Below are 24379 nucleotides of genomic sequence, written 5' to 3' on the forward strand. Positions count from 1 at the left end.
CCAGCAGGTATATTACACAGCTCAAAATTTCTCTCAATTTCTCTATTACCTCTGTAGTTCTCAATATTACAGAGTCTACAGCAAAATGTAGTCTATATCTAAAACAAGAAAACTATCAATAAGAATGGGAAATATTGAATAAGCTTATTTTCAACACAGCATTAATGTAAAAACACTTTTCTCTATTTCTTACTGTAAAAGAAATATAGAAATGTATAATAATAATAATAATAATAATAATAATAATAATAATAATAATAATAATATAATAATAATAAACTGTTTTAGAATTCACATTTACGAACAAAGTAGCTTGCGCTATTATTGAAATAAGACTAGGACAAAAAGACATGACATGTTGCCCCCCCTTGCTGCCCTGGGTCTTATTACTTTCTGTTTTTAGTTCACAGTGTGTGCTTTCTAGGGGATATTGACTACTTTGCTATAATCCTGTGTATGATATTAAAAATCAGGTTAGCCTTAATATTACTCAAATATAAGCCAGCACAGTATATATATATATATATATATATATATATATATATATATATATATATATATATATATATATATAATTGTAGAGAAATGAAAAACATTTCCTTTGACAGTTGAAGACGGGAATTTGAGTGAATTTAATTGATGGTGTTGACCTCGCCCACTGCTGACTCTACACTGAGGCAGATATAAAGCCACAAGACTGCAGAAATGCAAGCCCTTCAGTGTCTCAGCTTTCAAAAACATTTCAAATAAAACACGCAAAAAGAACAGAAAACAGATCTGAATGACTTGGCTACCCCTAACGTTATCTAGAGTATTTCAGTTGTGGTGTGTTCCGTATAAGAACCAGGCAAACCTGGCAAAATTATTCCTGTTTACGCCATTACAAAGACTCTCACAAATACAATGCTTCAAAGTGAGGTTATTTACAGCCTGCTGTTGTGCTTTAGCAGACAGTGATCCACATTAATCCAAGTAACTCTTGCTTGCTGTCCTTTGGATATGGGCTTGTGCTGGTGTTGCTAGGATTAAAACAGACCCTAACCAACTATCTGCCTACATTAACCAGGACATTCTCATATGGGGTACAGTATGTATTTCACTGCGGATGTCTGAGAAACCTCTTGCGAAAAGCCCAAAAACTATGGAACCTGCTATGAAAGCACTGATTTCTGTAGATGTTTTAAATACAAATCTTCTGCACACTGTACGGCTCCAATGGTATTATTTTACACCCTGTGAAAGCTGAATTGGATCAATAAAACGATTGTTTAAAAAAAATCACAATGGTACAGGTTTACTGTAAGGTTCAGGCCTGGTAATATGCTGGCTGCAACTGCCCTCCTATTCCAGCTACAGAGAAGCAATAACTACCGTCTTCCAATGATTTTAAAATGTATTTAGTTAATATTTACTTTCCCATTCACTGATCCATTTTTTGTTTCCAAATCTGTATTTGTCCAGAACCAAGCTACGTATAAAATAAATATATGCAAAGTCAGATATTCCAAGCCAGGTTGTAAAGAGACTACAGGAGCTATGCAGTGTCAGCAATGTCAGGTTTGAAAATGGTAATCATCACTCTATATGGAAGGGGGACACACGTGTTTAAATAAAGCTTTGTTATACTACAGTACATGGGATCCCAACAGATAACAGGGATATTTAATGGGTCACAAAGCTAACCTAGTTTCTTTGTTGTTGATTCCTAAACGCATACAAAGGCTGCCTTCCAAAGAACAACTCCCCCATCATCAGTGATGGGTCTGAGGGCTGAAGGCTCTTGATGACAGCCCTATTAAGCACCAAGTGGGGCATGCCACAGCACTGCAGCAGGGGAATTCTGTAGTTCCTCAGCAGACCCAGAAACAGCCAAGCAGACTGCAGAAAGAGAAATTGTTTAAATATCTAAAATGATGACGTTGGCTCATTTAAAATATTTAAAACTAACGCTCCGATCCTCCATCCTGTCCCTTTCAAACTACGGTGTACAACTGTCAATACGTCCAAAATGAGGTGCATTACTGTACAAACAGAAGCTCCTGTTCTATCAATCCAGTTGAGTCTCAATTTACTATAATGTCAAAGCCACAGTTTGGCTCACTGCTACAGTGTGCTGCAGAGTTATTGTGGGCATTTATTGTGCTTAAAAGGAAGATTGTTTTTTTTGTTTGTTTTTTTTTGTTTCATTTTGTTTCACGGTCATTTATTTTGGGCCCCATGACTTTTTTTCTGGGGTTGGATTTGAAAATTACAAATCGCCCCACTGTGTTCCAGTCATGCACTTGTGTCGCCCAAGAATTATACCAATACAGGGCTGAGAGATTGAAAAGCATTACACTACACATTATTCATCATTTATGAAAGAGGTCTGACATTGCTGGCAGCTCTTACCAAGTGAGTCTGGAATGCTGTTCAAAGCTTGGTTTGTTTCTTGTGATTAAAATGTGACTTTAGTTTTTTATTTTTTTTTAATATGATGGATTCTTAACTTTATACAAATAAATGATAGAATACAAAATACTACAGGTAGGATGTTTTCAGTTCTATTTAAAGCTGCAGTATCCCACTATCCTGTTCAACGGAACATTTAATATATTCTTACCTAGTTTACACTCCTGTGACTTATACTTCAGCAGACTCAAGACCCTATTGGCAATCCATTTCTATTTAATATATCTATTTAATCGAAAGAAGGTAACAACAATACACAATTACTGTTTGTCTTTAATCCAGTATTCTCCAACCATTTTCCACACCAATCTCTTTCAGCACCAAGTCACTTTAAAAAAAGAAACCCATGTGGTCTAGTGGTTAAAGAAACAGGCTTGTAACTAGGAGGTACCTGGTTCAAATCCCAGCTTAGCCACTACCTCACTGTGTGACCCTGAGCAAGTCACTTAACTTCCACGTGCTCTGTCTTTTGGGTGAGACGTTGTTGTAAGTGACTCTGCAACTGATGCACAGTTCACACACCGCAGTATCGTATCTTGTAAAGCTCTTTGTGATGGTGGTCTACTATGAACGGTGCTATATAAAAATAAAGATTATTATTAAGCATTGATGGGGATACACAAGTTCTGTGGTTTTGAATGTCTTTTCTGGTGTTGAAAGAGTTACTAACAGTATTAGTTTCAGAGACCTGTGCGCAGTATCAGAAGGGTGAACCTGCTGATGCAGACACTCTGAACCCACTATGAATACTGTAAAACCCCAGCGGTAAAAGGGCCTGTGTGTCACTGCTGGCATACACTAATCCAGCCAGCACAACAAACAGTGTGGAAGGTATCCTATATGATTTACTGAAACAGTTTAAGGCTACACTGTTCATTCTTAAACTATTAAAAAACAGAACAGGGTCTGTAGGGGTAAGAACCAAAAAGGGACAACTAATACCACTATGTAACACAATTTTTGTTCCTGGGTAGTAAGTGTTATTTCCTAATTGCTTAGGCCTCAAAAGTATAGAAAATGGCTATTATTCCCCACAAACTTTTGCTTTTGTGACCAGGACAATAATATTTCAAAATATCACTATTTCCACATAAATACAGTTTAATCATAAATCTCGAAAAACTACTCACTTCTAAATCTTTTGTAATCAATTTTGTATTACTTTAGTATAAATACATGTTAATTTGGATTCATATGTTGTTTTTTTCTGACTTTATGTGAACGAAAAGACACACATTTGCCCGTTTGCCCATTGGAAATAGTGATATTTTGAAATATCACTGTCCTGGTCACAAAAGCAAAGTTTGTGGGGAATAATAGCCATTTTCTATACTTTTGAGGCATAAGCAGTTAGGAAATAACACTTACTACCCTGGAAAACAAAAAAAAAAAAAAATTTGTTACACTGTGTATTCATCAACTTATATTTTTTGCTCTGTAGCATCTCAATGAATATGTTGGTAGCCACAATGCAGGATTCAATCAATGCAGTAATATTCACGTATTGTCGCTATTGCCCACTCCAGCTCCACTCTCAGAGTACTGTCTGAATGTTTTGTTTTGTATAGATGAGGTGTTTCTCACACTCTGTGTTGAACTTCCACAGTTTGAACCATATACAAGCTGCATTTAATAAGTAAAATATGCCTTTACTCCATACATACCCTTGTCAACGCTGGGTGAAAATGATTTTAAATGACATTGAACTTTACAAGCCCAGAGCTGAGTTTACCATAGTGAAAGCATCAAACACACAATGGTCTAGAACACATGGGAAAAATGACTTTACCATGGTCAACTTTTCTGTAGGGCTGATACACAAAGTGTTTTCAAATGTCCCAGGTTTTTTTTTTTTTTTTTTTTTTTTATACTAAATCGTTAAAAAATATAGTTTGATAGTAGGGAAGTGATATTGCAAAATGGGAAAAATATTTATAACTGTACGTGCCATAAATGTGGTTTTACAGCGTTCACATTAACTGGCATATGTAAACCTAACTGGTGCTGAAAATGTAAGGGTGCTTAACTTTTGGTTTAGGTTTGTATTTCTAATTTTGTGTGTGTACAATTTGTAGCTATATGGTTGGCGAGCTTTCTGACCATTGTTCTATACCGCTATTGTATGTTGTGCTATGAGCTTAACGCACAACTAGTGCCTTACATAGACAGACAGCATGGAAATACAACTTAAAAAAAGAAAAAAAAAAAAAAAAGAATTAATGCCTTATATTGATTTACTTTCAGTTTGTATATCGATTTGTACCTTGCCTGTGGGGGACGGAGGGGAGGGGGGAGGTGGGGGGGGGGATCGGCACACAAAATACTATATGAAAAAAAAAAACACAAAGCATATTAGATATTAAATATTGCGTTATTTTTTTTTTTTTTTTTTGTTGGTTTTTTTATTTTTTTTTTTATTTTTTAAAATCTCAGCAGCGAGCCTCAACGACAGACTAACATGTATATTACATTTAATATTAAAGAATACGTGCACGGACAACGATAGTGTTGTTGTACACACTCTGATATGAGTTCATTATCTATAGCGATTAAATGGAATTTTAAACTGAAACCTAATGAAATTAGAACGCGCTGTTCAAAATTTTGAAAACTAATACGTATTGGTGACATTTGTTTAGAAATAAGGTCGTTATAAATACTCATCTATAATACAGTAGGGTTTGGCACAGGTTATTAAACCGTACGATGCATATACGGATATATATATATATATATATATATCTGTATATATATAACGCGAAAGTGTTATATCGGTACTGTGTAATATACTTGCACTGTACATCGGTATGTTCGTAGCCATGACACATTTGTCGTAAGATAATAATAAATGTGTTTTATTTGTATTATGCTTAATTGGACATTCTCTATTGTTCTTATGTATCTGGTAGGCTGAGCTGCCCTTCATTCTACATCCCACAAGGAAATTAAGATTTCAACTATTTAACAATGAAAAAATGCAAAAATAAGCTCTGTTTTTTTTTTTTTTAATGAACTGCAATTCCATCACAAAACAGGCAATGTTATGTATCTCAAAACGAATACAACACATATGTTTTGTCAGTATGAAGAAATGATTTAGCTAAAGGAAAAGTTTAAATATAGCACTGCATGTGAAACGAGCGATACAGTTCACTGTTTTATTTCAGTAAGGTAACAACTTAATATAACATTTGAAGCATTTGCAGGAAATACATGTAAAGCTCTGGAAAAAAAACAAAAAACAAGCAACAATTTAAATGATGCAAATACTAAATGGTACACGTTACGCATCCTCTGATAAATAAATACACAATACAATTTTGGAAGTGCAGCAATTATCCAAACAACACGTTGCCCAGATTTTAGATTTTCACAATAAAAAAAAGGGACCACCTTCTTAACACCGATTCCATTTTCCAAAACTGTACAGTGTATATCTACCAAAAAACGCCTCGTCTCCGAGAGATAGAGAGAGAGAAAGAGAGAGAGGGAGGAGGTGGAGGAGGAGGAGGAGGAGAGAGTGAGGGAGGGCTGGTCAGTTTCACAGCCCAACATTATTTTCCACAAAATAGAAATAAACCCTTACACCCAAAAAATACAGAATAAAGAACATGACGGCTTACCTGCAACGCCTGACCGTTTAGATGTTACCAAATAACCACAATAACGATCTCTCCTTTTCCGCGTTTTAATATTTAAACAATATCCATCTATTCTGAGAGACAGGACAGCACACTGAGACTAAACTGACATCCAGCCCAGAAGATGGAGGCGGGGCTCGGCGTGCCCCAGTGCTGGTACGTCACACCCCGTCCAAAGGACACAAACATTATAGAGTCGTGAGAGCACGGTAGCCAGTGTTTTAATTGCGATATCCCCCCTTGTTTGTATTATTTTATTTAGCTTTTTTTTTTCCTTTTTTTCTTTTTAATTAAATACACGAGAACACGGCAAGGCGAGTGGGTGCATGCATGCCCTTATGCATTTCTGAGAAGTTTGCCTGCTGCTCAGCACCAGTGGTCATTTGTACTTTTTCTAACTTAAGTTTAGGTTTTTGATCTGTCCGGTGAGATTCAATTTAGAATTCAGTGGGAAAATAATATAGAAAAAATAAGTTGCTTGTTTTAATAACACGATGGCAGGTGCAGTCGTTCATCCAAAGTACAAAGCGCTGATTCGTACCCCCTATTTAATTGTCTGTGTCTTATCTTTATAAATTACAGGAGGGCTCTTTCTAAAACGCTTTGCTACGTCTCTGGTCTAAATATAAAACTGAAGACACGTCTCTGACTCTGCAATTTTGCTGTAATCTTTATTCAATCTGAACTTTGACTTCATTATAGCTTTCCAGTGTTTATATTTTTGCCAGTCTTCTGAACATTTTAATAGATACTTGAAGACGGTTTTAATTTCACCAGCCTCTTCAACTGAACCGCAATCTAGACCCCAGTGTTGAAACACTTAATCAAAATGTGTTTCTTGCTATTGAAATTAATAGAGGGGGTTATGTAGGTACCAATGTATATACCCTAGCGCATAAACTACATGTAGACGCTGCCTTCTTTTCGCGATAGCAATTTCATCTACAGTATTATCTAAAACACGCTTATGTAATAGAGTTTATATTTGTGTTTTACTGGGAGAAAATATTTATTGGGGGGGGACACGCCTTTTCAATACGTTTCTGTATTTGTTTTTGATTCCAGGAAGCTGAGGCAAACTTCTTTTTTCTTGTGGCATTTTTGATGAATTGAAGATCAGGAGGAGTAGTAAATCTAATTGCCCTTTGATCTTGGCTACCTTGCACTGGCCCTGTCGCTTCAACAGGTGAGTAAGGTAAAAATCGTCATGAACTGCTTCACCTCATTGCGCTAGTGCTCCCCCTACTGGCCAGACCCATCCATGTCAGACTTGAGAAAAACAGGGCAAAAAATACTTGGACATGCTAAATTTGAAATAAATTCATTGTATTTTAACATTGGGTAACACTTTAAAACTGAGAGTTCCCACAAATAAGGCATGTTATATAAGTGTGGAATTTAGAACCAATTGATGATCATTTCATAGGGATTCAATAGCAAAAAAGTTATTCAGTTAGAACTGCATGCAATTTCTAGCTACTTAATGTAAAGTTTTTCCTAATAAGGCCTTGCATGTTATTGTTAATTTTTTTTTTTTTTTAATAATAATAAAAATCTGAGAAAATAATTGTAAAATGTATAAAACTAGCAAGAGAAGAAAAAAAAACTAGTCAAGGAGCAGTTGAGTTGAGTACAGTAGTTCCTTGCCTGGTTTATATCATTATTATATCCTCTCTAAGAGCGTGCATTAGCTAAGAATAGAGCCCTTTCTTTCAGTCATTTAATTTTCACAGTAGTTTAATGACCACAGCAGGGAGGTGGACAGTGATAACAGCTGTTGTCCTTTGAGGTCAGCCTCCTAATACATCTCCCAGGGTGTAATTCAAGGTCTAAGCAATGTTTAATTTAAGGTCTTTGGTGAGGTCAGTGATCTGTGAAGATCTCACCGATTCACACAGGCAACACCGTGCCTCATTTCATTCTTGGTTTCATCTAAACCCCTTCATAGAATAGTAGATATCTCCATTAGCTCTGTTTGAGAGAGGCACAGGAATCATTAGATATATATATATATATATATATATATATATTTTTTTTTTTTAATATCAATATATACATATATTTTTTAAGTTGCACAATGGAATAGATTTATGGGCATTTGCATGTGTAAGTCAATGTAATTGCAATGATCTATCAATAGACCCTCACAAGGACAACACCTTTTTATTAACTTCCTTGAAGGAGATACAGCTGCCTAAATCGTATTAAACAACGCGATCAATTCATTCTTATATCCCAGAAAACTGAAGAAATTATTTTTCCTTTTTCTGTACCCTTCCCATTGCTGCTGCTCTGCATTTATTGTAAAACAGCGCTACCTAGAGGCAATGTGCACACATAGCAGGTCATGTCCCAGGACAGGTCTCTAAATCAATCAATCAATCAATCAATCAATTTTTATTTTAAGTTAATCAATTTTTTTTTAAAGTTAAAAGATCACACATCACAGGATTAATGAAGCTCGGAGTTCATTTTCCAGGGGGAGGTACAGTTGAAATGGGGCCGAAACCATCTTCAAACAAAGAACATTTTCATGTCACATTTTAAAGTTCCTCCTTCAGCCTAATGAAATGTGAGCTTGTGTTGCATGGCAGGGCTTAATGTTAATGACTAGCCACTGGAACGGTCCTTGTCTTGAAAAGGCACTACAGAAATATATGCTGAAGTCGTTCAGAAAAGCATCCAAGCAGAAACACAGGTACTACATAAGAGGAACACTGCAACTCAGCGCAGTACTGCAAATTAAACAAGTCTTGAACCCACAGTCAATTATTTCAACACTTAACATTAGGTTTATTTGAATCACATAAACTGCAGGATTCAGTACTGTACAGCTAAAACATTTTGCATCACCCTATAGCATTAATTCATTTTGCTTCATAAAGTCGAATGAAGCCTGCTGAATAATGTTTCGTTAATATATTGAATTGCATACCGCTTTGTAGTTTTCTGCATACTTTACGAAAAGCTGAAAAAAAACCCCACGACATTTTAAAATCTAACATGAAATACTGTACTATTATTATGGCTTCTGGTAGACTTTTGCAATATCATTGTGTAGGTTCTTTGATCTTAAATAAAAATATGTAGGTGTTGCAAAACTTTTGGCCATAGCTGTATACTGTCTTACTATATACCAAGTTAGGGTGTACAGCGAGACACACACACACACACACACACACACACACACACACACACGGTGCTTTTTTTTTGTTGCTAGTTCTGGTGCTTCAAATTTTAATTAAAGGACAGTGCAGGGGAGATAAAGATTAGAATACTGGCTCATTTTTACCCTGGCGACCCTTATGCATCAGCACAAATCAAAAGGAAAGATATGTAATTTCCTCTGTTCTTGCATTGAACTGGATCCAAAACGTTGTGTCACGGATCCAGATCCCAGAGTATTGTAGCTTCCTCTTTTTACTTTACATTTAAACCCAGAGACTGCTTAAATGCACAAAACAGGCACTTTCTCCCCCTCTGTCTGTGAGGCTTCTGTAGCTCCCCAGTGCCAAGCCCTAATATACTACAGGCTGCTCTGCTATCTGTGTGGATATCTCTACCCCACCCTCCTCCCCCTGAATAATGTTATTGTGTGCCGTTTCCTGTCTGGGTCTATTGAATTTGGCTCTGGAAAATGTTAAAGACTGATAGCAAGCCTGTTATGAAAACATACTGGAGTCCAGGATTGCCAAGGAGAGAAGCAACAGTCCGGGCAGTCTTCATGCTATTTCAAGAACAATGACAACCAGTTGACATGCTGTTTTAATTGCTTTTCAGCACTCAGCTTATGAGAGAAAAAATGTGTCATCTACATCCATTTTTTTCTAAAATATGAAATAGACGCCCCGCGACTATTTATTTATTTTTATTTTTTGCTCAGATCCTACCATCCAATCTGTGTTTAGGTTATTTATGTAATGTCCAAGTTCTGTTTAACCTTTAGCCATCTCCAATTGTGATGTGAGGCTGTGTAGCCAGTCTTCCTGCTCAATCGCCATCAAAGATAAAAAAATAAAATAAAAAAAACAATCATATGACCAGCAGGGGGCCACATTGTACCAGTGGGGTGCACTCCCTACCACTTCCACTTTACTGCTCATCCCTCTAATAGAATCTGGTAGAATCCCTGAATGTACAGGATAACAGTTCTGAAGTCTGGCCTTCTTTTAAATACAGAAATGAGTCGGTAACTAGAGAACATTGCACTCCAAAATGCACACTTCATTCCTGTGACGGCATTACCAATTCTCAGCTGTACTGCTCATATCTGAGTAGGTGTTGGAATCACAGCATGCATGGTTTGTATTCAACCCCACAATGCCCTATACACAGCACACACTGTGGGGCAGGCTGCTGTATTGTCCAAGAGTTGGTCGAAATGAAACGTGATTTTAAACCATGGGGAGCACACTTAGGAACAGGTCTGCATGATGGTCTGTAGGCATTAAGAAGAAACCCTCAAGCACACCCACACAGTGCCCAGAAACACAAGGACGTGCCCGTCCTACCTGCTCGTTGGCGCCCATGCTGCACAGCTTCATTTGCTTCAGGTATGTCGTGGTGATTGGCATGTTGTAGTCTATCAGTCCTGGGACTAAGGAGGTGGGGCGGTCATTCTCTGCAAAAAAGCGTTTGAGAGGCTTTATATACAGTAAAGTCCAGGTATCTTGCACCATTCGCTAGAATCCATCTGGATAAATTAACTACATCTGTAACAAAGAGCATCTGCACACAGGATTTGTTCACTAAAATATGTTTTACTTTAATTAGTGCAACATCAAGATTAAAAACAGAACAAGTCAAATCAAAGTTTGAGTGCTGTGCACCTTGTCAGGTGATCTACTCCTCCTGCTATGCACTGGAATTGCCTGACCTACACATCACGTTACAGGATCCTCAGCTGATGCACAGTCCTTGCACTATTGCACTACTAATATGCCATTGTAGATATAACTTGCTGTAATCCTAACTTGTTGCATCCCTATTTCATATTGTATTTTAGTAAGATTATTTGCAGTTACTGTAAACTATGCTGTATTTAAATATTCATCTTGCACTGTAACCCTGTACTGCTCTTTAACTCCTATAAGTGACCTTGAAGAAGTCATAGATTTTATATTGAAAATCTCTGGCAGAGGGTTTTGTAAGAGATGTAAGTGTCTCTGTCTTAGAGGCCCTTTTCTATTTGGATAGCAAATAAAGCAAAACAGCTGCTAATAGTGTCCTTGGCAACAGTGGCTTCTTTTTAAAGTGATAAATAATAAATCTCTTAAGAAGTATACAGCATGAGTGTGTATTATTTAACATGCAAGTGTGTTCTTTATGACAGCAGTGTGTTGTGAAGTTTCAGTTTATTATTCAGAGCTGTGACTATGCTGTTTACATATTAAGTTCTTTTTTATTGATTTGCATCATTTGATTCAGTGGGATTGGTCTTTATCCAGAATATCATAGGGTCTGCTCAGCGCACTCAGAAAGCCACAAAAAGATAGGATGCTTGCACACGAAGGACGCTATATAAATGAAATTGGTTTTGACGGTATGGTAGAAAGAGTAGTTTTTATCTTTGTCCACTAGGGGGCCAGGTGTTTTCAGTTTGTACTGCAGCATTGCTTTTGCACGACCATTGTGGCTTTTTGTGACAAGCAGTGTCCCACAGTGTTGCTTATTAACATGTCAAGTCTCTCATTTGCATACAATCTTCACTTGTACAATGACAAGTACAGTTAAAAACTAAACTAAATGATTTTTTCAGGAAATCTTTGATGCAACATGCCATGTCTTTTCACCTGCCATTTCTCTCTGTGTCCTTATTTTTCTTTTTCCATTTTATTTTCCCTTTTATAAGAAACATTTTAAAATTTAAAATGTATAATTTTTATATTTTGTTTAATTTCTGTAAGTCGCTTTGGATAAAAGCGTCTGCTAAATAATTAAGTAATTCATTAAATAATAGGTGGCGATTTAATAACGAGTAAGTAGTGTGGTTCTGAAAAATATAGCGCTACAAGTCCCCACGCGTTGCTACAACGGTTTAAATAATGTAACTCTGATTTCCCTTTTCGTTGTTAACATCCTGACAACGTTTTACACTTAGAACATTGAAGTCTGTTTCAAAGCACTTTTCAAAATGTCCGCTGTAGTGCACTGGGATCTGTCCTCTAAATCACTGTAGGAAATGCGATTAAAAAAAAAGGGGGTGGGGGTGGGGGGGGGGGGTGGTATGGCTTTTCTGATCTGTACCACATCATGGATTGTTATTGTTGTGCTACCTGTTTGACAGTGTGGGCAATAATCCTCCCAGTGTACTAGAGCAGACATTTTGAAAACAGCTTTAAAACACACTTTAAAATGATCAGTATAAAACATTGTCAGGATGTCAACAAAAATAAAAAATGCAGGTGGGTTATAAAGTGTAACTTTATATTTTTCTGAACCCTCTACTTACTCTTTAAGAAATAAGCAATCTTTACATTGTTGTGAATTAAGTTGCTTGAAAAGGTGCTAGAACAGAGATAACCGTGCATCTCGTTCACAAACACTGGAAACATTAAGTTTCATATAATTTGTATCACTGTCCAATAAAATTGCATTGAATCACAGAGAAAAACTGGTGGTATCAGACATCTCCAGTTCCAAGTGGTTGATATTTTTAAAAAGTTTTATAAAGCATTCATCAATAACATTTTTGCATTCCAACTGGATCTGAAATGGATGCAAAAATGATTTCAATTACATGCCAAGGAGCCCCAAGATTAAAGTGAGCAGAAAACATAACATATCAGGAACAGTAAATTCAAAATTAGATCAATTGGTATGCTAAAAAAAAATATCAACAGAACTGATAGAATAAGAATGAGCAACTGAATGTTTCATGACAGTTGGATAAGTGGTTCTCCAGTATGGAAAAATGGAAATATGTTTGTACACTCATCTCCATTATATTCCCTTTACAAGAGATTTCATCCCCAGCAGAGATAATAATGCACTTTAAATCAGAGTGTATTTTGCAAAATATCACATGGACATTATAGCAAAATGAGGGACTGCCTACTGCGTAAAGCATCACAGTGTTTCATAAGTGGGCTATTTCAGACAAAATTGTTGTACACAGTAACAACGTAAATCAATTGGTATGTTCTGCGTTCATTCTGGCATTGCAGATTTTAAGATACAACAATCCAAATTCTATTGATATTTGACTTTCTTTCACTAGAAGTTTCAAGGGAAGCATTCTTATGCGATTTCATTTCAACTGACTGGAGTTACAAGCCTGAGTAGCCCCCATTCTGATCTCTGTTACAATATACCTTTTAAAAACATCGCCAGCATAAGAAAATCCTGGTAACACGACATCCATTTACTGAAGAAGACGACTGATAACTGCACTGCTCTTCTCTGACTCGAACAAAATGACATGCCATCCAGCAATTAGGTCTGTTTAATAATTCATTTTTGAACTTTAAATACAATTAGCTGAGCTTGAGAGATGGAGAGACCCTGTCTGGAAGATTAGCAATTATCCTGATTTCTTTGATTTGTACTTTCATTATACAATATTTGTGCTATAGCCATTGGTTTAGAATTGCATCCTAAATAAGGCCTCAGGCTGAGGTCTTAGGCTGCATATAAAATACTTACTTACCCGTTTTATTTCTTTAAATCTGTGCAATTCTTTCTTCACTTTCACAGATGCAGAAAATGCAGGAACGGATATTACTGATTCTGTGGGTACTGGTTGAGATATAATGTTTACTGCAGTGGTACTTGGCAATCTCTCATTGATATGCGGCCAGTGTTGGATTCTGTACTGTACCTGACAGTCCCTTTAAAGAGACACACTGCCTAAACAGGCAGCTGAAATTAACCACATGACAAAATACAGTATAGTCAACTGACATCAGGGCCACAATCCGATCCTTTGTGTGGAGGTCAAGAACCGCAGATATGATTGAGTCGTGGCCACAGAAATAACTAGAAGAGTGATGGCTAGCTTAACCCTTTCATGCATGGCGAAGGATATATATATATATATATATATATATATATATATATATATATATATATCTATATATATATATTTTTTATTATCTGTGAGTGTGTTGCTCTACAGTGGCACAGTGAAGTCAGTCATTGTCATACCTTTGGACTCGGCTCCACTGGGATTGATGTGCATCCTCTTCTGACACTCATGGCAGCTCATCAGAAAGCGGGTGACAGCCTCGCGCGGGAGGAACGCGTAGGTCTCCGCTATCTGCATCAACAGAAACAAAGCAAGATCTAAGTTAATTATTATGTGTTCATATTTAATTATAAAAATGTTAAACATGTGGTTTTATTAAAAGTCTAAATATACCTGCCGTTTACATATTTCAAATGGGGCTGTCCCTGAGATCTTAAATACATTTACAGAGAAAAAAGATACTCTAAAGGGACCTTTCTGTTAGTGAGGCTGGGTTTTGTAATGGTGGTGCAATGCTGGAGTATTTAGATCAATAGAGAACCTGGACTGGGAGCCAGTGGAAGAGACCAAAGAACCCAGAGCAGAGGGATATTCTTTTATTATTCATTGAGCAGCATGTCATCCAGTGCAATCTCCACAAGCAGCAGCCTCCCCCCAACCTCTGACCCCCTGCCACCACCCCCACTTGACCTCAACTCCACCCTGCACTACCAAGTCACGCCGGCTTCGTCTCGGCTCACAAAGCGTGCCTGCCATTGAAGTGTCTCGCTCGGGAAACCTCAGAGACATCTTTCAAGAATGCCTTATTTATTCTTCTAAATTCAAAACTGCATACTGTATACTTGTCAAGTTTCAACCATTGCAATGGGACTGGGCCCACTCTCCCAATTGCAGCATATGCCGTACAGTGTTTAATAGTTTATCAGTATTCTTCGCCAGTGCATATTTGATTTTATTGGAGGACTAATTACAGTACTGACTGTGTTCCAGTACACTGTAATTGAAAACACTGAGAGCATTTTGCATTTATTAAATCAATGTACAATATCAAAGGGAGTGTTGGTATCACAGGTTTTAACAGAAGCTGCTGTGAGTTGCCCAGTCTAATTAATCCTTTAGACACCTACTCTGATAAGATCTGACCCTTGCTAATAACAATAGAGGAGTGCAGAACTTACTCTCTCCAGAAGAGGGCAGACAGACAGTAAGCCAAAGACACTGTTGCCCCAGTGATGTGGTTTAACTTAGTGCTGAAGAAGTGCATTTCAAATTAGCATGATCAAAGAATCAATACTAGGATGCACTGCTACTGACAAATAACAGCAAGGAAGCAAAAGCCTCTGGACTGCTACGTCTTCAAAAGGGAAAACAAAACAAAACAAATAAATAAATAAAATGACAGAGAAAATGGTTGCTTTAGGACTCCTTTCTAAATTAGATCAAATTAAAAACAAAAAGGAGTACAAACAAAAGGTAAAATAAAAAAAAAAACAGAAGAGTATAATGGCAGCCCTCCTCTTACAGCTTTATATGTTTTCTTCTGGCCGGCATGCTTGGGTGCCTTGCTGAGGTCGGACCCCGTTTCCACATGCATGGAGTAGATGATATCAAAGAAATCCTCCACCACAGCCACCCGCTTCAGGGAGGTGCTGTCCTGGGCCGGCCCGCATTCCGAAATCTGCAACAGAGAGGCCACAGTGAGTGGGCGTCGAGCAGGAGTTACAGGACCATCCACATTGAATACCTTCTTCACACAGAAGTTATTATTCTCCTATTTTAACTATTTAAAGAGAAACACACATGTCAACACCAAAATATGCCAGTTCCATTGCAAATCTTTAACTAAGTCGCTGTTTCAGGAGGGGAGAAATTAACACCCCTAGTGCAACACCAAACATATCATACTGCTGGCCTCACTACAGAAATTCTATATTATACTTTATTAAACATGTAAAAACATAGATCCATGCGATAAAAAACATATAGAAAAACATGAAAAGACAGGAGTGGACACGTTTCAGTAACTTCTAAACTGCTGTGAGTGATTTGGCTTTGTAAATCCCCTGCCTGTCATGACGTGTGTCACTCCCACCAGCTCCGCCACTGTCACAGCTGCACATGAGTCACTGGGAAAGTTTTGCCTGTTTCTACAGAGCTTTATCAACCTCACAAGCCCACAGAGAGACCTGGAATAGAACAGCACCAAGCTCCTTGATGGCAGCTGCTGCAGACAAGCGCCAACAAGAACGCAGAATAACACCACTGTCTGTTTCAATGATACAATAGTGGGGCATTCCAATATAGCATACAACTGAAGCACAAATTCAAAATGAGTTTTATGTTATTTTTTGCTGGGACCAAAAAGGTAGAAAAAGTACCAGCATTGTAAGATTGAAGTTTATTCCACAGCACAACCTTATCTGTTGACTGGTTGAAACCAGGACATGATATTTTTTAAATCTCAATCTCAATGAGCTCAATATATCCCTTTTCCAGGGTATTCAGAACTGAACAATCAGATCTTTAACTAACAATGAAAGCCAGAGGACTGTTAACTCAGGTGTCTATCCTGCTTCCAGCCACACTGTTATATTCACTTGCACAGATACTTGCTGGAGGGTACTGCATGCTGTAAATCGCTTCTAAATTAGATGCTGTCCATTTTAACGACGTAGTACAAAGTGAAATTGTAGAATTGTGTAACGCACGTTGTGTAATCAGCACCCTTTTATAGCGTTTACAGAAACGATTAGATCAAATGAATGCCAGGCAAATAAAACTAAAAGGGGTTCACAGAACGCAAACATAAAAATACACTCATTGGAGTGTGTTTTAATGATCATCACACTGTCACCCTAAAACTTATTCCATTACTATCTCATTATTAATTAATATTAATAAGGAGGTCAATACAACCACAGGATTAATACACAGTTGTTTATTTAGGTCAACACAATAGATTCTGTAAAAACCAGTAGCCTTTAACATTTTTGAATACAGATTTCAGAGATGGTCCTAAAATTGTGCAAGCCACCAGGAACCCTGTTTTTCCAAAGCATGCAGCTTTAATTAAAGCATTGACATTGGTTTGCTGTGCATGTATCTCACCAGCGGTGCCCCTCAGTGCCAGGGATCAACCGGGCAGCTTAGGGGTGAACCTCCTGCCAGAAACCTGCCATAAATCAGCTCAACGCAAAAGGGCACATTCATTTTGTATTAGTGCTGAAAACCTTACACTGAAACATAATGACAATTGGACCATAATGATAGGACCCTGTGCACCGCATTAAAAAAAAAAACTGTGATGAATATTTGCAGTGGCAAAAATAAAAATTCTGTTTTAGTAGAAGAGAAAAAAAAAAAATCAGTATTTTAGGTTCTGTGTTTCTAGTTGTGTGTTTTTACTTCAGCATTTTGCTCAGGTTAGCACCTTGTTAAAATATAACAGCTCACCTCAAGCCTACCTAAAGCCTAATCTTGTTTCCATGGAAATGAAAACTGACCTCTAAGACACGGTGTGCTTGGCTACCAGATCACAACATCAAGCAGAACATGTTTTGCCAGAAAAGAACACGGTAACTTTCTCTAAGAGAGATTACAGCTGTGTAACAAAAAACTTTATTTATTGTGTTCTTTTTTCATCTGTAAACGTTTTTACAAAATGTAATGCAATGTTCGTTTGTTTTTCATATTAAAGGACTGCTCTTTCAGTATATTGTATGGTACTTCATGATTTTGCATGTTCTCCTGTTTTGTAGCTTACATCTGCTAATTTGCATTGTTATTTAAAATAAATCAGAAATCACCACTAATTCATTCAAGTGAGCCCATCAAATTGAACAGAGACTTGTTCATAGTTTACAGCTGCACAGGTAAATGGTGGTCTTTTTACAATAATTAGTGGGCTGTCTCTGCCTTGTCATTAAGAGCAGTCGATGGGGCAGACTGCTGTGAAAGGGAAGCAGTAAATGAGCTGAAGAGGAGGAGGAGACTTGAAAGGGCCTATTGAAAGAGTAGCGAGTCCCCCAGCCTGCTCTCTCTCGCACTAGAAGCCAGGTAATGACAGTTTCCATAGCAACACTACTGAGTGTGCAGGACAGCCAGAGTTCTGGTAGCGAAACGCAAATCCAGCCTCCCACAGCTGAGACGCCCTGACTTGCCAGGGGTCAGCTTAACATAAATCTATTCTTTCGGTTTATCTAGGGGCTGGATGGTTTGTTTGTTTGTTTTTTTCCTTAAACAACTGTTTTTTCCAAGCGGACAAATATTCTTTTTTTATTAGATAGTCCTCTGCCTTTATTAATTGGTATTGACACAAAATGTTTAAGACAGCTTTTCCTATGAGAATTAGCAGGAAGAATGCTTTCCAGACACAGAATACATTTCAAACCAGTGCATCTGCATACAGAAAATCCTCACTCTCACCTAAATGTTTGTAAAGATTGGCTGATATTACAGTATAGTCTTGATTTATTTGTAACTTTCTGTTAATTCTACAGGGAGATGCTGTACATGGAGGAATAGCCAGGCACTCAGCTAAGGCATCTGGGAGCCTCCTGTGACAGTGCACATCTCAGCAACAAGACACACATCAGCTGTGACTGCACAAAGGCCGGCATCCGAATTAGACCAGCGGGAAAGGAGTTAATGCCATCATTTGGGTGTGTCTGTCTCAACCGCCCCAATAGCCTTGAAAAAATAAAGTGGATAAAAATAAATAAATACGTCTCCTGAACCTGTCTGAGCCGCACACCCCACAGCTTTCCATCGTCTGCCTTCAATACCCCCTCGATCCTCCACATGACAGCCCTTTCCACATGAAGCCAGCTCGCTAATCCACTGTGTCACCCCCATCCTCGGAGGCTCAAACTGCATCGTTCACGCTGAACTGGAGGCCCTTTCCTCCCTGTGTGTTATTATAATCCTCCCAGTCCCAGAGAACCAGCTCCGAGGTGCAGCCTGGTTGCTAGGAAACCAGTGGGGTTCATTTGATAAACGGCAGCCTGGCCCTGGTCACCTAGTCATAGTTGTATCAGGTGCTAGGGAGGGCTGAACAAAAGCATACTGATACAGTATAAAAACAGAAAGGGGCGGGGGGGGCAAGATTCAGAGCTGTGGCATATGAAAATAAGACCTAATGGAAATACTTTTTTTTCATTAAAAACTACCATTTCATATTAGGGATCCGTTTACCTATGGTGTGGTTATATTCACACAAATGTAGGGCGCCACATAAAAGACAGATAGGGCCCTCAAGCCATTAGAAGACCAGTGGATTGTCTGTTGATGAGGATGGGGGCCTTTCTCTAGACCAACAATCCTTGTTTTCTTCTGGTGAATGTTTTATTGTGCCCAAGCTTTAACAAGCAAGCACAGAGGCACATAATATACCCTATCACCCCAGTCTTCACTGGATCCCAATGGTGTAAATGACTCCTGATTACAGGCCTATTCTATCTGTTTCTTTGACCTCGGTTATCACACTCTTTACAGCCAAGGACAGGTTCATCCACGTTGCCCAAGGCAACAAACCTGCCTTTTGTAAAGAAACTAAAAACCTCCGACCACTGTGTGTGCAACTATTTAAAAGGATAGGGGTGCGTGTCAGTGGGACCTCCATTATTCTAGGAGCAGCGTATCGCTGTGTTCATGGCACCTGAGGGGTTTTTTTGTGCTTTTTGTACACTTCTTGTATGCTCGTCCATGACCTACCATTGTTGGTAGCGTCACATGGCCTTTGTGTCTTCCTGTGTCTCTCCTCGTCTGTCAGTGTATAACACACACCCTGTATAAAAAAATTACAGCCCAGAGATGTTTGGATAAACAAGGAGCTGAGCTCTAGCCCCTAAGAAGGTGGTCGCTCGAGGGGAAGGTTAAGAATGGTCTCCAGCACCATTTCATGAGCCTACAGAGACTGGGTGTCAGTGAGTGATTGCCTCCAATTAAAGTGACTTGGTTTCCTCGGTACTACAGTATATCTGGCATGCAACACTGAAGCCTCTGTGTTGACAATGCGTGCCACACTCCCTTGTTCATTATCTTGAGATCTGTGCAATGGCTGATTCGAGAGCACTACACTTCTCAGCTGCTGACCAAACAGGCACGTGCCTGGCATATATCTCGGAGGTGTAATAAACTGTGTTTACCAGCCAAAACAGCAAGCAAATCTGCACCTTTTCCAAGGAGCAGCAATTGGGTGCAGTTTTTTTGGTATCCAGCGAGTAGAATTAGCAAATGAAAGGCTTTGTGGTGTTTTTTTTCTTCTTCATTCTTTAATGTCTCTGGGGGTACATCTGTCTATCCATATATCTAATTATATTGAGCTGTGAAGTGATTGCTGAAAGCTCTCCCCATCACATTATAATTAGTCAGAAAGGGACAGAGCTAAAACGACACTAATTACCAATGCAGTTGGCAGCTTGAGTCTTGACAAGAAAGGGGGCATTGCCTCAGGTGGGGGTGGGGTACAGGGTGCATAAATCCTTTGGGAAATAGATTGTCTTTTTTAAAAACTGCCATAGAAAAAGAACATTGCCTTTGCTACTGTTCTTAATGGAAAAAATAATAATTTTCTATGATATCTGCAAGCTCTAGGGTTTAGGACAGCAGTTGTTAAAAATGCTTGCAAGGCAATGTGGGAGATAGTGTGGTTTTTATGGGGCTGGAGACATTATTCTCTATGTTACTATTTTCTTTTTATTTTCCATGCCCTTTATAATAAAGTAATTCAAGTACAAACAATGTAATTGGCTATTGAATTGATGTGAAGGTGTCATCTGTTTGGGACACATACCAAATGTATGGTAATTAAACCCTTAATAAATACGATCTCAAACTGGCTCTTATTGAAAGGGATTTTGAGAGTATTCTACAGCAGGGAACAGTGGCAATCATGTAACATTAAATTCAGAATTCAGTTAAAAAGCCTTATTCCAAAGCCAGGAGATGGTTATTTACAGAAGGAAGCCAAGGTTGTGTCTAGTCTCGCCAGCAAAAAAAAATCCCCTAAATTCAGTGGCGGTAATCCCTAATGCCTTGGTCTAATACAGCTTATTCCTTTTACCAGGTCTGTTTGTGAATAAGTGAACGGCACTGGCAGAGTCTGGGCAAATGTATTCAGCTGTGCTGTATGAAGAGAAGTGCCACAGTTTACAGACCTGCAGTAGAACATTTATTTTGGAGTACATTTTAAGGCTTCTTATTATAGAGGAGCTACTCTGGTACAGTGAAGTTTGCTAGCTAGCTCAGATGTCTATGTGTACCATCAACATGTCAAGAGCCATAGATTAAACCTGCTGTGCTTTTCATAGTACAACCGTGCACTGTAATTAATTCTTAATGCTTGCATTATTCAAGGGTGGGCTTTTCTGATAATGCGTAGATAACTCTCATTAGGTTTTGAAAGCAATTAAAAGACTAAATGAGTAAATTGTATTTTTTCTTTTCTTATTATTTAATTGAGCACCTCTATGCGATTAAGTGATTAAAAGGTTTGATGAAAGCGTACCAACAATAGTAACACCCTGAAAATGACAAATATTTTTGAGATACAATTTAGCGCTTGAAGGTGAGGCTTTACTGCTGAACACTTCAGACGCCTTCGCTCTTGGACACTCTTTTTTGGTTCCATTGTTACACCAGGGGGGCATCATGTTTCCTTTGTTTCACAGTGTGGTCAAGCTGCAGACCAATAAAACCACTGTAAAAAAAAAAAGCAGCTTGAGTCCACAAACAACAGCAGCACACTTTGTAAAAAAAGCAGTGACAAATAGCAACCCTTTATGAAAGCCCCAGTATCTTTGAGACAAAGCACAAAAAAACTCCAACAATATACTCCATGCAGGCATAACAAAGCACAAGTGTAGCAAAATGTAGACCCACAGTTATAATTTAGAAAATGGAGGCCTGTAGTAGTTTATAGCAAGGTTCAGTTTTGGCAGGTCCTTCGAGAGTAGAAGGATCCTTGTTCTGCGTGTGTGTGTGTGTGTGTGAGTGCTTGTGTGTGCGTGTGTGTTGGGATTGTGCAATGTGAACGATCCTACCGTCCCTTCAGCTTCTTTCACTCAGACACGTGAATTTCCATTTGGAATGCAAGAGAAAGCTGCCATTTTTAATGAGGCCGTGCAGTGCAGCACTCTCAGTCTGCTAATTTGGGGAGGGGAGGGAGGGCAAAACCTCCCTCACTATTTTCTCAACCAATATAGAGAAGGGTATACTGTTGCCATGGCAACACTGACGGTGTTGCTCTAGTGGGAATGAAAGGAAAGCGATCCCAGAGCTGCATGCACCGTGCAAGCCACTGTGCTTAAACAAACCAGTTCAAGTGTATAGTGAGACGCAGTGGTTCGCATAACAAACCCACCACAGAATTTGGTGTAACTGACAGTCTCTGCTTAAGAAAGCCCCAACACTAAACAGGGGAGCACTGAAGGATAGACTAGGTGCATTGATTTGACAGAGCACTTGTCTGCACCGTGCCGTAGGCTCGCATCTACTACACTGACCATCTAAATATACCATTCTGCCAGCAAGTAAAGGCGTGAGCACCTCAGTAACATTCTCAGTTTTAACAAAACCAGCAGCAATTACAGGCTTTATAACAAAAGAGCATGCTGCTTTTTTTTACTGCCGAGAGGAAGCCCTTTCCTGATATATCTATACCACTTCCTTGCCCCTGACAAAGCTTGATTGGGTTTGGAAAGTACCAGCCTTATCTTTTGGACAAAGGTACTGCCTCTAAGAAACTGTTTCTTGATGGCCTGTGACAGTTTCTGTTTCCATCTAACAGCACCATATCAGATATGTTATCGTTAAAAGAAATAATTTATCATTAAAAGAAATCTTGGTTCAACGACCTTCTACCCCAACTCTAACAACCCCAGTTCAGGCTTACTGCACGCATTCATGTGTGTGGATCAAGTTATGTTAAACATTACTTCCTGTTCTAGCTCTACTTGACATGATTCTGAAAGAGCTACTGAGCTTTAAGTCTACAGAATGTGATGCCTGCAACAAGTTCAGGGAAGCATAATTAAATCATATAAATAAACATGACTGCAGTGTAACTTTAATCAGGAGTCCCAGAACCAACCCAATAGCGAGTATATGTCTCTGTGTCAAGAAGTCAGGAAGCTTGATTTCCTCTAAGTTCTAGTGGTTTCCAGAACAGATATCCTGTTGGACAGAATCAGGCTATCCTGAAAATGACAGATGGTTAATAAAGTGTAATGAAACCCCCTGGGTTTCACACCTCTACTCTAAAATAATGTCAACATTTACTCTCCCTGGCACACTTGGTGTGTCCTGGGGATACAGCAGCTTCAATGAAAACTCAATAGTTCAAAGGTGCTGGATGAAGGGACTTCCCCTCTGTAATAGTCTCTCATCTCACACAAAGCTGATTTACCTGACAGTTACAACTCAATACGGAAAGCCCTTTCTGTTGCTAAGGAAATTAAGAGAACGGCCCGTCGGCAACCACTGACTGAAGCCTACCTTACCCACCATTTTGATGCGTGGGTTTGAACCTTAACTCTCTAATGCAATTGGGAAATGGTTGAAGTCAAGGTGCTGCTTTGCCATTGTATCTATTTACAGTGTGTGTGTGTGTGTGTGTATATATATATATATATATATATATATTATACATACACATTTAGCAGTCTGGCTGTGACAAAGGACCACTTCTATACTATTGAATTAATTCAAGGCATTCTACAGCTGGGATACAGCAACAGTGAAAATACATCTCCAACACATTACTCTGCCAGGCAACTAGAAGCTTCCCTTCAGCTACTGGTGCTATTCTATTTTCTTCTCTAATAAGTCCATGGATATTAACCTGTGTGACTGTACAATGATTGTCTGTGAAGTTTTGAACACGGTGCTCTGCATGAGATGATTTGCCAACCTCACTACAGATTCTATAGACTGATCTTTGTAATTTTCCTTTCTCACATTGAAAATTGTGTTTTGCTATCCATTCAGTTGTAGGTAACGGCTTGGATGTGAACTGCCAAATATGCAGCAATGTCACCCGTCACTATAGGAGTGGGGCACCTGCAGGGGAGCAATGCATCTAAGTGACACAGCAAAACATGCACTGCAATTAATCACGAGGACCTCTCCATCATCAACGCAGCATCCCAATAACGCAACACTCAGCATTTCATGCCCTTCCGTTGTCAAAGAAGAAGGAGCCCCACCGGATTGGATGGACAAGAGGCCCATCAAGCTTCACCACCCATACCAGCTGTGTCTAATAAGTTTATCACACTCATTCTATTCTTAGTGATTTAACACACCTTCAATTACTTCCATT

At 38.6% G+C, this 24379-nt stretch overlaps 1 protein-coding gene across 3 annotated transcripts in view; it reads right to left on the reverse strand.

Annotated features, from left to right (window-relative positions):
• The window catches only part of LOC121298368 (nucleolar protein 4-like), a 70908-nt gene that overhangs the window by 42697 nt on the left and 3832 nt on the right, over positions 1-24379 (reverse strand). Inside the window, exons 2-4 of one of the 3 annotated variants that reach the window (XM_041225476.1) lie at positions 15581-15736; positions 14238-14349; positions 10604-10713 (exon numbers count right to left, since the gene is read on the reverse strand). In XM_041225476.1, coding sequence (XP_041081410.1) covers positions 10604-10713; positions 14238-14349; positions 15581-15736 — 378 coding nt within the window. Of the gene's footprint in view, positions 1-6074; positions 6208-10603; positions 10714-13740; positions 13890-14237; positions 14350-15580; positions 15737-24379 lie in introns of those variants that run through there. The other 2 variants (XM_041225477.1, XM_041225478.1) reach the window with 2 other exon arrangements.

Source organism: Polyodon spathula, chromosome 23 (genome assembly GCF_017654505.1).
Source record: "Polyodon spathula isolate WHYD16114869_AA chromosome 23, ASM1765450v1, whole genome shotgun sequence".
NCBI classification, from domain to species: Eukaryota; Metazoa; Chordata; class Actinopteri; order Acipenseriformes; family Polyodontidae; genus Polyodon; species Polyodon spathula.